This window comes from Cimex lectularius, unplaced genomic scaffold (assembly GCF_000648675.2).
Source record: "Cimex lectularius strain Harlan isolate CLEC.00 unplaced genomic scaffold, Clec_2.1 scaffold61, whole genome shotgun sequence".
NCBI classification, from domain to species: domain Eukaryota; kingdom Metazoa; phylum Arthropoda; class Insecta; order Hemiptera; family Cimicidae; genus Cimex; species Cimex lectularius.
In genome coordinates this window covers 1,678,772-1,692,713 of record NW_019392650.1, presented here as the reverse complement: position 1 = coordinate 1,692,713, position 13,942 = coordinate 1,678,772, and the positions used below count along the sequence as shown (strand labels likewise).

The 13,942-nt window shown below is 30.0% G+C and overlaps 1 protein-coding gene across 9 annotated transcripts in view; it reads left to right on the top strand.

The window, feature by feature from the left end:
* The window catches only part of LOC106671748 (ataxin-2 homolog), a 44,122-nt gene extending 30,568 nt beyond the window's left edge, over positions 1-13,554 (top strand). For 2 of the 9 annotated variants that reach the window (XM_014402687.2, XM_014402717.2), the window contains 2 exons: positions 3,961-4,038; positions 12,368-13,554. In XM_014402687.2, the coding sequence (XP_014258173.1) occupies positions 3,961-4,038; positions 12,368-12,420 (131 nt within the window). In that variant the 3' untranslated portion in view covers positions 12,421-13,554. Of the gene's footprint in view, positions 1-3,960; positions 4,039-8,552; positions 8,582-9,860; positions 10,086-12,367 lie in introns of those variants that run through there. The other 7 variants (XM_014402690.2, XM_014402695.2, XM_024230635.1 and 4 more) reach the window with 7 other exon arrangements.
* Positions 13,555-13,942: the final 388 nt, after the last annotated feature.

The following is a 13,942-nucleotide window of genomic DNA, read 5'->3' as shown; positions in this document are numbered from 1 at the left end:
TCGAGTTCAAAAATATCCCAACACCCTACAAGCTTTGAAAGCATGGGTTTTCTAGAAGAGTTGCGTGCATCGTTCTGGAACGACACGTAAATGAAGATGGGTTTAGTTCGTCGTTCTGGAACAACAGATGTAACAAATGTCTTCAATGTGGACAGACCAGTGGGAGTTTCAAAGGAACAAGACGGTGTTCTTCGAATCAGAAGTGATTTGATAGGCGAAATATATACACCTGTATACATTTACGGACATCCGAGGCCTGGAGAATTAGATTTCCTGATAATCGAGCCCCAGATGGAGGTTTTACTATACTAGTAATCATGACTAATTGAATACTTATTTAAACAAATAACAGTTTTCCACATAACTCCAACTAAATTAAAAAAGTCACTATGCTCCCATTGCAGGGTTAATAAATCTTAAGAGTCTTTAAAACAAGATGTAAAAAAATAACTTTTCAGTTTTTATCTCAGAAAACCCAGAATTTAAAAAGTATTGCTTTAAAATTGGCTTTTTTTGATATCCTTGAAAACATTTATACATATATATAAACATATTATATGTATATTATTTAAGAAACATTTATGCAATATAAATAGGCAATATTGTTTAAACTTTTTATGTAAGGTCTTGGATGAGATGAAAAAGTGTGTCACGAGCGGGATTCGAACCCACGATCTTCGGCTAGATACGCCGCTGCTCTAACTACTTGAGCATTGTGACCTCGATCACTAACTTTTTCATCTCAACCAAGACGTTACATAAAAAGAATAATTAATTGAAAGAAGTAATTTGGTCAATTAGACCACTAAACATAATGAATATTTTCAATTAATTAATCTTTAATTAAGGTTTTGGTTGAGATAAAAAAGTCAGTGCCACGAGCAGGATTCGAACCCACGACCTTCGGCTAAATACACCGCTGCTCAACCACTTGAGCTGTCGTGACTTCGATCCACTCGGAAACTAACTTCCCATCTCGACCCCACCTTTTGAATTTTCCCTCCTTTTTGGCATTTTTCAATTTATTTGGTCAATCGGACCACGAAACCTAATAGATGCAATGAATATTGTTTAAATTTTTGATTTTGAAGTAAATGCTTTATTGGTCTTTCTATTTTAATAGTGCAAATCTGAACTTTTTTTTTAAGCAGGCAAAATTTTCGATTTCATCATTGTTTTGATAAAGCTAACTGTGAATCTTTACCAGGGAGCAGTTTTTCGTTTCATCTTCATAATTAAAGATAGTTACTAATTTCTTAAAGATGTTTTATTTTTAGTTATCATTTAAACAATGTCAAAATTAAAAAAGGGCCTAGTGTGTTGACTGTACTGACTTGTTGACACATTCCATATAAAACTCATGGGAAGCTTCTAAGTTAAAAAATATTTTACTTTTTAAAAAAGGGCTTGAGGAAATAAATTTTCTCTTACAGCTTTTTTTTTATATATTATTATGGCAGTAAACATTTGAACATTTCCCAAACACCAGCACCCTAAGGGGTTGATATAACCTTGTAGATAAAATACCCACGAATAATATGGATCTTGGTATGGTCTGGATGAAAATGAAAAAATAAATTCAATTGTTATCTGCCAAACTTTTGACCTATTTCAAGGTCATCAACCGGGCAAAACAATCTTAAAGCTGTCTTCAAATTGACATAATTAACTTTTTTTTAATAGATGGTTTTCAAATTTCTTGAAGGATAGACACCAACATTGCCATGGACTGCAAATTTGAAAGCTTGGTGGATAACAATTGAATTTTTTTTTTTTTCGTCCAGATCATACAGAGATCCAGTTTATTCACGAATAAAAAAGTGGTTGATACATCTAACACTTTAAACAGTTAAAATACCCTAATAAAAAAAGACGTTAAAAGTAAGTAATTATAATTCAGTTAGTTTGTGAAAAGAAACTTGTAACGATGTATAAATATTATTGGAGAAAAAATAAACAGTCAGATGAAAATTATAAGTGCTGCATTTATCATCACTTTTTTTGCATTGTGATCATTACAGCCTATGGTATATTGGTGGTTTTTACATATACATAATGCTAAACTTATTAAAACTGGCAAACCTTTTTTCATTATTATTCATACTAAAAATGAATTAAATCTACACTTTTGATAATGCCTTAAAATTTATTGGGATGTTGTGTGAACAATTGTGCTTTCGTCTGTATCGCCGAATCGTTAGTGTAAAGACATTAAAATTGCAAATTCAGCCTTCCTCCTCCCTTTTCATCGTTTCCTGGGGATGATTATAACTGCAATATTTAGGAAGAAGTATCACGTTTTTTTGGGTATATTCTAGGTCTCTTTATGACATTCATATTGCGCAAAACGTTACATACAGGTATTGCTGAAGTTGAGTAAAAAAATTTAAAGTATACATTGTAGTGGATTAAATTTACTCAAAATCAGACTTGTACATCCATATATTCTTAAAATATGTTCTAAAATGAAATTAAAATTTTGATGATAGATTCGGACATATAAATGGCGAACTGCTTCAACCAATTTATTTACTGATGCCAATGCATTTCAGGACTTTGAGTTTATTTCTCCAACAAGCCCCGAAGATTGGAGCCAGATTGACCTCGGAAATGCGTCGGCATCAATAAATAAATTTATTGACCAGTTTGCTATTTATTTGTCTGAATCTATCATCTAGACAGTCAACCAAAAAAGGAAGAGGAATAGTAAATTAAAACTAAGTCAAATTAAATTTTGTGTACAGTAATCCTAGTCGTAACTGTTTATTAAATATATCAACAAAACAGTTTTTAATTTTAGTGATTTATAAATATCATTTCCTATGATTACAATATGTAATTACCTAATTTTCAAACTCGGCATGCTAAGTTGCTTGCTTACTGGACAAAATAAATCCATACTGCAGTAATATTTTTTAACTTTTCAGAAAAATAAGGATTATTATTACATCCAGCCGGATTTATATAAATCACCATTAGGCAATGGAGCAATAAGTCTTTTTTAAAATTATTCTGATCTTCCCCGCTGATTCAAGCGTAAATCTTTTATGTTTTTGGGTGAATGATCGAGGGTTGTGTACTTAATTGAGCATAAATCTTTTCTGTAATGTATTTAATTTTGTTGTTTCTCATCGTTGGATCTTTCAGTTATTATTCCTCACATTTTTCATTTCTTAAGTACCAAAAGTAACATAGTTTTGTTCTTTCTAGTTTAAATGTTTGATTGGCACTCATTAAATTTATCACCACTAAATTTCTAGTTCTAGCCTGTATTGTAAATTAGATTATTCATTTGTTTTTAGTAAACACTAAATTGTTGATCTATATTTTCTCAATTACAGTATTCAAAATATGCAAAGTCCATAGCTTTTACTGCTGACCACGGAACATTTAAAACTTTGAAAATGAAACATACATAAATCTATTTATACATATATATTTTTAAAATTTAAGTTATAAAATGGTGTGCATAAATATTTTACATGGATTTTTGTTCATGATATTGTTACTAATTATTAAATGCAAGCATTATTTCTTTTTAAAAAAATTAATGTTATTAATTTTTTTATAGAAAAATGAAAAATATGATTATCGTTCAACATAAAAATGTAAGATAGCATAGCTACAACATTAGAGCGCGGAATTTGTGATTTTTATAACTTCTTTCTGGAAAATTAATATTCTCCCCTTATAATAAACCATAATTTTTAACCTGTCCGTTGATAGAAAGATACCACAAGAGCACAAAAATATACACATACACACATAAAGACAAAAGTTTTAAACGGTTTAGCCTCCCATGCAATATAGAAGAAAATAATTCAGACATTGTGTTTATTGGTTTTATGGACGGAAATCCCTATGGAACCAAAAAAAAAAAAAAAAAGAGTGAAAACAATTGTTTTTTAATTATTAATCTATCCCGTCCGTGAACTTTTAGGATTAAACAATCTGTTTTAGGGTTCCATGTCAATCCAAGAGCTGTGACATTTTCCTTGCTTCCAAGATCCAGGCAATATTGTTCATCAAGCTCCAAAGGTAATTCAAATTCCATCAGTTCAGATGAGTTGCTGCACACCACTACCAAAAATAACCAAAATCAATCAATCATACCTCTATCTTGGAACAAATTGCCTCGTTTGCAATGTAAATCGAGAGTCTTGGAAACTGTTTGCCCCTGCTAGTAAATCATATATAAAAGAGAGAATTAGGCTAGTTTAAACTGTATCCATTTTATACAGTTTTAGCTATATAATTCAGACAAAGATCTTTTCCCAATCAATTGTGTTCTTAGATTATAGATGACTTTGCATTTAGACAGCAGCTGTTGATAGTGTTAAAATATTTTGGCAATAAAGTTATTAGCAATACAGTTATGCCTTTTCACAATATGGGTCCTACAGTACAAGGAATTTGCGCCTTTTACAAAATGAAATTTTTTTTTAATTTTTTTTTTTTTTTTTTTTTTTTTTTTTTTTTTTTTTTTCATACCATATTATTGTTTATATATATATATTTGTTTTTCAAACAAACTTTTTTCTCTTTTTCTTTCGTTTTTCTAACTTTTACTTTTCTGGTGGAAAAACTTAGTTTCTGCAATAACTTTTCATTTTTGTTTGGGTATTTAAACTAATAATAATTGTGTTGCACAGCACAAAAGGCCTTATTTGCTACTAACATCATTTATTAGTTGTATATTAAATTTAGTGCGTATAATTTGTAACAAGTCCATTTTCCTTTATTCCAATCCATTTGTACATAAACGATAATATGTAATGTGTATTCAATTAGAAACTGTAGCATCTTGATATAAAGAACGTGTTTACATTTTTTAAGTCTGATTCGTTATAAGGATTAGGTGGGCTGTACTAACTGCTTTTGCCAAATTCAGTTACCAATATGGAGAAACAAACAAAACGAGTCAAAAATGTTTAATTGAAAATTTTAACATGTCAGCTGTTTGGCCTCTATGGTTAAATAGAATTTTGATGCTTCCATATTGGTAATAAAAAATAAATAAATAAAAACACACAAAAAAAACATTCATTTCATTAAGTTTCCTCATAAAAGTGTAACCAGTTTTCAAGTTTTATCATCAAATTTTTCCAAGCCAATCCGTGGTTTACGTAACTCATCTGAAATTTTGATTTTTCTTTCTAAGACAGTAGTAAATCAATAATGTATTTCATAATTGTTGTAGTAGTATCAATCTTTTCTGTAGGATTACCTTTTCCATTTTTTCTTCATAATTTTAACCCATAATAATTATATGCGTAAACAGTAAAAAAAAAAACTACCTATTCTGTTTCCAAGTTGAAAATTTTATTTTCTACTGTTTTAAATGCCAATTTTATGTTTATTGTAATATTTGTGCATAAATATCCAATTTTGACTTTACATTTATCTTGTCTGATCTGGTAAAAAATACTTTTTTTTTTCCACCTGTCATCACACGTTTGTACTTTGACGCACAATTTGAGTTCAGTTCTCTGAAAATTTTCTGTACATCTTAAAGACTGATAGTAAATATAGAGAGGTAGTACACAATTAATTAATCTCAAGAGGAATTTTATTATTATGAAAACTTAAAAAATATAAACATGTGGTAACAGTGACTCCCGATGTATAAATGAAGTAGTTAATTTTGTTTAATGTTTGATCTATTTCTCTTCTAAGCTTGAATTCTGATTTTATTAAGTTTTTGATTAGATACTTCTAAACAAAGTATTATGTGTTTTTTCTCATTGTGTGACAGTCTGTGTGTGCGCACGCGCGCATGTGTGTGTGTGAACTTAATTTTTTCTTAATTTTTTTGCATTATGCATTTTAAAACGTACTTGAATTATCGCTTACAATCTTGTATTTATATTTTTAAACAATTGCATCAGGTAAGTTTTGATTGCACTTTTGAAACTGTAGAATGGTAATTAAAACCGTACGAGTAAGTTTGATGACCTTTCTGTCCTCTTATATACACATTCTATTGCTTTATGAACCACTATGCTGCACACAAGGGTCTTTTCATAAATGCTTTCGACTATTAACAATTTGTACACAACCCAAAAAGCATGCAATAATCATTCATTTACTAGCCATTCATAAAATATAATAGGAATATTCCTCGCATTTTTAAGATTGACTCCGTTGAACACGAATTGTAACAAACTTCAAAACAATGTAAAAGCGTAATCATTCTTTTATTTTGTTGTTAATGCGCTGTCTGTAATCATGTGTTGCGTTTTTTCCATAGCGTGCCACAAAGATCATCAATGTGGGTGTTGCATTCCACTCATTTTCTTTTCATAATTAAAGCAGTTGGTATACCGTAGCTATATTTTCTTTAGTAAAATAATTTAAACAGATTGACTCTTATTTCTTCAACTCTGTCGTTTTTTTTTTTTTTATAACTGTATAGATTTCTAATTGCTTGATAAATATGGGCAATAAGGAATCCTTAATTACTTTCGGACAGAAAATATTCAATAAATCTTTACATAATTTTGTATTCCTTCACATTTGTTTAGCTATATCTTCAAGCATTTTAGAACAACAAACAAATTATTCAACTGAAAATGATTTTTTTTTTAATATATCTAATTGTAAGTTATAAGTTGGGATTGTATAACTCATACATACAAAAATGTAAGATAATAAAAAAGCTACAAAGCTGTTCCACAAATAATACAGACAAATACTTAGGCTATTCTGATCCTCAACTTGTATCCTGAACATAAAGAATTTTAGCGACAACACTTTGAATTGACATTGTTACAATATTTTCAACCTGAACAGCATATATTACGACCAACATTTTGAAACATCGGCTTCTTTTGGCTGATCCATTTTTACTTTAAATTTCCTGAAATAAAAATTATTTTGAAACCAAAGAGAAAAAAATTACTAGTTTTTTATTGTATGCGAACAAAGATGAATAGATAAACAAAAGTAATGATATTAACAAAATCAATGGTTTTAAAGGTTACAAGTCTTGTCCGTTATTGTTTTCTACTGGTTTATTATAGTTGACCTTTGATTAGACTATAAGTTTCCGATCATTTTGGACTAGTTATGGGCTAGTATTACTGAATATTGCTCCTAAATGAATAAAACAATCATTTAAGTAATAAATTATTTGTGTTTTAATTTTTGAGAATATTATTAGTTAACTTCGTAGATCTGCGTTATCTCTCAGCTTAGAATTTATACAGACAACGGTTCATAACATAAACATAAAATTATGGTTGTTGCTTGCTAAAATTTGCCCATTTTGGGAAGCTTTTAAGTCATACTGATTAGTATATTCTTTATAACAAGTTATTTCTTTTCATGTTGAAGTTATTTCTACTCTTGAGATAGATTCAACATGTAGTTTAAGCCCTCCTGAAGCAACTTACATTTTGAGTCAAAATTCCTGTCTTCCACTCCTTATGATTATGTTTAATGCTAGTGAAAATCATAAGCGAAATAAAAATCCACACTGGGAATAAGGTGCAGTGATTTAGCCTGTTTCTTTACTGATGAAGCGATTTATTACTCCAAGCTGAAAAGGTTTATCAAAATGTTTCTTTACGAGTTGAAAAAAATTCCAGTTTGAAAATATGCAAATGTTAAACATTCCTATGTCCGGTATAAATTTAATTCAAATATGAAATTTTTGACCAGGGCTTGGGTTAACTAAGGATATATAAATAAAAAAGTAAATCAAATTTAAAAAAATACAAGTTGCTAGCACTGTGCCTACTTTGATTATTATTGATATATGTTTTTTTTTAGTGTCCTGTTGTTTCATAATTTGTTGAAGTGAGTACGATACCGCAGTTGACTGCTCCTCATGACTTAAATAATGAATCAGTATGTGCTAAAAATAACACTGTGCCTAGTTCATATGAAAAATAAAATAAAAGTTCAGTAATTTGGTAGTCACCGATTATTTTGATCAGCTTAACATTGCTGTGTTGTCTGTCAGATATGTTTCAGCATTACGCCATAAAGGCAAAACCTCTAATCTGAAGATGGCAAAATAGTTAGATGCATCTGACAAAGTGACAATAGGCAGACCAAAATGATTGGTAAAGATCAAATTACAGTTTCATCACCCTCACAGATAAATCTTGCAATATTTCAGTGCTGTTTGTTCATCATTTTCTTAGCTTTAATATTATTATTAACTTAAATCAATCTACTTGTATTTGTATATTCCACGATCAAAAACCAACAAGTTTAGTCAGACCCAGTGCCGGTTGAACATGTATTTTATTATATTTTTTTTTTGGTGGGGTTCAAAATTTTCTGTTCAAAATTAGGTTTAAGTTCTTCTTTTTTCTCTAAATAAGCCTTTTTTTAAAGATTCAATAATGAATTGTATTTAATAATATATGAGTATTTTATTGAAAGGTGCTTCATTTGTTGACTTAATCAATTTATAAGGGCTTTAGGGAAAATTATCTTTCAAATTTATGTAACGTTGATAAATGTTAGGTTTAGAGTCTTATTCGTCTATTATGCCAAAAGTTTGTGCTAACTTATTAATAATTTTTATTTTATTTCCCCAGACCAATTTTTTTAGGACACAAAAGGGGGTGAAGGAGGAAGGGTTGAATTATTTTCTATACTAACATTTTATCGGTTTGCATTTGGGACTCCTGTTTGTGGATATCTGGAAAACTGTAAGTATTTGCATTAACGGGAAGTTCGTCATTCAGTGTTAGTGGTTTGTATTTATCCAAAGTTCGTGTTATAAAAAAAATAAATAAATAAAAAAAGCTAGCTTTTTAAATTTACTTTTAAATAATACACTTTATAATTAGACATTTATTTTGTCTTTTATTTTACTTTTGTTTGGTTCAAAATATAACGATGTGTAGTCGGATAAATTCATTGTCAGTAGATTTGATTAGGTGTGAATTTATGTTTAAAAACGTAGTAATTTTTTTGGCCAGTTATGATTAAACGTTTTTGTGCTTAAACCAGAGATAATTTAAAAAATAAAAGTTGCAGTATCCAATATACTATAGCTAATAATCAACTTCCATTATATTCAAACCAAATCAATATTAAAAAATGTTTTAATAAATAACATTGTCAAAGCAAGAAAAATAATTAATTCTTAATTATTGGTCAAAATAAATATTAAATGTTGCTAATAATTGTCAATACAACCTTTTTAAAAGTCATTAAAGTGAATACATTATTTGCTGAAATTTTCTTATTGTTTGACATCCAACAATAAAGTTTAAAAATAACATCTCAATCAAGTATTGTAATAATTTACCTCATTATGATCATCCATGATTACCAGACAACTAGAAAAGTTTATGCGGATTTAAAGGGTTTAATAATAGTCACAATTAAAATTAGATTATAATAATGTATAGATTATAATATTAGATAAAAATTATGAATATTTTATTCAGGGAAAGAGTCTTCATCGGCATCTATAACTTTCTTCCAATGTGTTACTAGTTTATGCCCTTCTTATATAAATAAGTTGTTGGTCCCAAGACTTAAAAGATTAAATTCGATTCAATTTCCTGCTGTTGGCGATTATCGAACTACTGATTGTGCTCGAAAGTCAGGTGGGGCCAGGTCTAGAAGAAGGAAAGTGTGTGGCAGGATTTCCCAACCAATGTTATAAATAATATAAATAGTTTGTAGGTTGATAATTTCAGATCATTATAGTTTGCTTATCCTCCTCACAGCAAGGAGAGAAATTTAATAATTTAGTTTATATTTAAGTTTAAAAAAAAACAAAAAATATAAAACTGCAATCAGCACTCTATAACTCTGACAAGATTATTATTATTATTATTTTGTTTTTAATTTTGTTCTGACTAGTATTTAAAAACATTTTATTATTTTAGTTGTAGATCCTTTCGGCTGGCAGTTATGCTTGCCCATCTGGTGAGGCCATTAATTACCAAACTGAAAGAGAAAAAGAATGAATCCGGATTAACTAGTCTATGAAGAATTTATCTTCTGTTGAAAAACGTGTCTCTTTGTGAAATTGTGCGTGCGTTGATACTTCAGTACTTGTCACCATTTTATTGATTTGTCCATTATCTTATATAAACATTTAAGTAGCCAAATTATAAAAATATATCTGCTTCAGTTTTGTGTTTTTTATTTCTTAAATTTTAATATTATTATTTTAAAAAAATGTGTCAATACGTACAAATCTGTGGTGTTTGCTGGGTTTTGTGTGCAGTTTTAGAGCGTTCAGAAAATATTAGTAAACAAATACGTTCTAATACAAATATGTACTATAATGTCAGTAAAAGACGGAAATTTGCGTTTGCATATCTGCTCACACTGATAAAATAAATGTTAAAAATATTTCTAGTGTTACACGACTGGTTTTATCGTTGTTTTACGACGTTTTGATTTAATTACAATTTTATTATCTTTACTCAGTTAGCAAGAGGTCGAAAGGAATGTAGCACATCTATTAATTAGTAGTACATCCAGTTATAATTATTATTTTGTTTATTTATTTTTTGAAGGCAGCGACCTTATTGGTAATCAAGCCTTAAGTATGTAGCTCCATCAGAGCCAAGCCCTTGCAAACTAGGGCGCTGGAAAAAACAGAATCCCACTGATCTCTCGTGATTAATACTTTTAGACTTAACATTGTACACAGGGCTTTATCAAGGAGGGGTCGGTGTCTAGTCACCATCGACACCTCCAAGCTCGCTGGAGATTCTTTGATCTCAGAGTTCGGTGAGGGACTGCTCAATCGAGCCCAGACCAACACTGAGGCCCCAGTTAGGTTCACCATAATCGAGTCCCATCACACTGCCAACGTAGGGCACCTATATAATAAATTGAGGGGAATGAAATTACATTTTATTTAGTGGTTGGATGTCTGTTAAGAAGTTAAAAATTGTTGCTTAGTATGGTCTTTATGGATTTAGTGGAGAGTTCTAGCTGAGGTGTTTAAACAACAATCATGGTGCGGGATATGGCGATAGGAGATATCATGATTGGACATATAGGTTTAGGGGTTCTTTCAAGGAGGAAATTTTGGGTGAGCCAGGAGTGGTGAATTCCAAGCCGGGTTAGGGTTTCTTTTTTTCAGGAAGGTCTGGAAGAGGATTTCCATTTATTTATATCTTTTTGTTTTGCAAGGAGCTTGTTTCCTGTGCACACACCCCATTCATGCCTCCAAGCCTCCCAGACAAGCTGCCTAAAGTGACATTAGCGAAGAAGCCCATTCCGATGATTATCATTTGAGGACTCTTGACGTTTCCGCCTTTTCGTTCTCAATTGGATAACGAACAAAACTTGTACAAGTTTGTCAAGCTTTTGGCATATATCGCCTTCCTCAGGGCAAATTTATGAGGGAAAAAATATAAGGTATCTGGAATCCATATAGACACTGCGTTAAAAGCCCATCTATGTGGATTCTTGAACTCTTATATATTTTCTCCATGGATTTTCCCTGAGGAAAGCAAAATATATACACTGAAAGCTTGGCAAACTTATAAGAGTTTTGTTCATTAGACCACATCCCTGATCCAAATCTAGAATCAACAACTGCTGGTCGATAACTACATCCCTGTCAACATGGCCTGAATCCATCCTTTGTCTTGGTTTTGTTTTAATTGTGCAAGAATATCCTTGTCTGGGTTTAAGAAGATGTTTTGTACGGTGAATGCTGAAAAAGAAACAGGTTATTAGGATGTACAGGTGACGAAAATGAAGTTGCTTTGAGTATAGCTAGGAGTTCAACAGTAAAACTAGAGCAATGATGATCCTGTGATGATGATGTTTCAGGTAGATTGTTTAGATATTATTTTACATTGTATTGAAATTTAAAAAAAAGAAGAAATTTTTGCTTTAAAATTAAAGTAAAAACTAAACCCTATTTTCAAGTATAATTGTATTTTGGTTCACTATTTTTTTTAGTTTATATCTTTAATATAATATTATAAAGATGATCACTTTTATGAATGCCTATGGAATTAAACCAAATTTTAAGACGTGTTCAGTGTAGCAGTAGAAACCCTAGATCAATTAGATCCTTTTCTTTCGATTTGTATGTTCTTAACCTTTTCTTTTTTCTGTTTCATATTAAAGAAAACCAGTCTGCCAATAATAATTTTAAAAAAAATTGTCCCAAATCAATGTTTAGAGTAGGCTGTTCGTCAATTTATAAGTTGATAATATAGGAAGTATGTTCAGCGTGCTACTCTATCCCTCCACAGTTTCAGCATGAAATGCATGACACCATGAATAAAAGAATACATTATACCGTAGAGACGAATCATGCGTGTTAATACCACACTGGGTATTATTTCAGCGTTAAGCTTTTTTTAAATATTCATCACTGTTTAAACGTGTTAAACTTGAGATTGTTTTTCTGTTCCAGTAGGTAACCAACAGCCACATCATATACAGGTCATACTCCCGCATAGTCAATGATGGCAACTTCACAAAGTCGAGAAGAAATTACATAATAAAAATGTAATTCTCAAATGACAGACACAAGCAATGCAACAGTTTTGGTTTTAAATGACAGCTGTTACAAGAAAAAGTGGTTGTTAACAATTAAAACAAATGTGAATAGTACAGTTTAAAATTTATGGTACAAGCAATTCAATTGTCTTTCTTACCATATTATTAGACAATCATTGTGATTGGTTACGGTGAAAACATATTAAATAAACAGTTTCAATTAAATTATTTTAATCAAAATTGAGCAATAAATTATTATGCATGTACAACTTAATCTGCAACAATTGTTTACTTTTATTGCACATTGCTCTGAGCAGATGTAGATGTGCCTGTTGATAATTTATGATAGAACATTGTCATAATTAACTTCTCCCATACCTTACATGTTCGTTAAGTTATAAATATGTATGTAGCCTGTTTACTTGTATTTATTATTTGACGTTTGTTATCTTTAATCGATTACACAAAATCATGAACCACCCTAATGGCTATTCATGAACATTTATTGGCTTGAACTAAGAATACGTAATACATTGTAGAATAGCTGTAAAAGGAATCCTCATGTTTATAACCCGACCCCTAAATATATTCAAATTCCAATCAATGTTGAAAATTATTTGAGTTTTGTACTTTTAATTTGAATTGTTTATTTGGTAAGTGTTTTCATTATGTATATTGTTATGACTTATGAAGGTAAAAGAGCAAAAATGTACAGTTGCCTAACAAAGCCCTGTTTTCATATAAATTTTCATGATTGAATAGTTCCCTATAGTGGTTCGGTATCAAATATTTTTTGTAAAATTATGAATATATTTTGTTTATTTTGTATAATCACATTTTTCTTGTTGGTATGTATATTGTATAAAATTACATATATTGCGCAAGTGGGACAAAAGTGAAAGGAAAAACTCAAAACGATAGTGTTAAATGTTCAAAAAGTGTTGAATGTACATATAAAGAATGCGTGTTGTATATACAACTTCAATGAGTAATAAGACAAAAAAAAAAGGATCAAAGTTGGCATCAATCTAGCAAAAATTTCATAAAGTAGCTGATCTTGTTGTGATTTCCTTTCCTTGTATTATTGATTGGTTACCAGCAGAGATCAATTGAAAATATAATAATGAAAAAAAACTTATTCCTGTATAGCGAACTACTCAGAAATTTTCATTGCTTCAGCTTGTCATTCATTCTTTATTGCAACCTTTTAAAAAACTGAGTTGAGAAACCACAAGAAAATCAGTTTAAAATATTGTCAACTTCCACTTTCAAGAAATGAAAAATCTATCTCCTGGTTCTTGTTATGGTAACAATTTTTTTTTTTTTTTTAAATTGGACTTTATTTGGATATTGATTTGTATAAACATTGTTGTTAAAGTTACAATAATGATTTTGCTTCTGATCATTAATTTCACATTTTACAGGGTTTTTTTTTCAAGCTTAACCGTTAATTGAAGAATCAAGGCAAGGATTAATGGAAATCGTATTC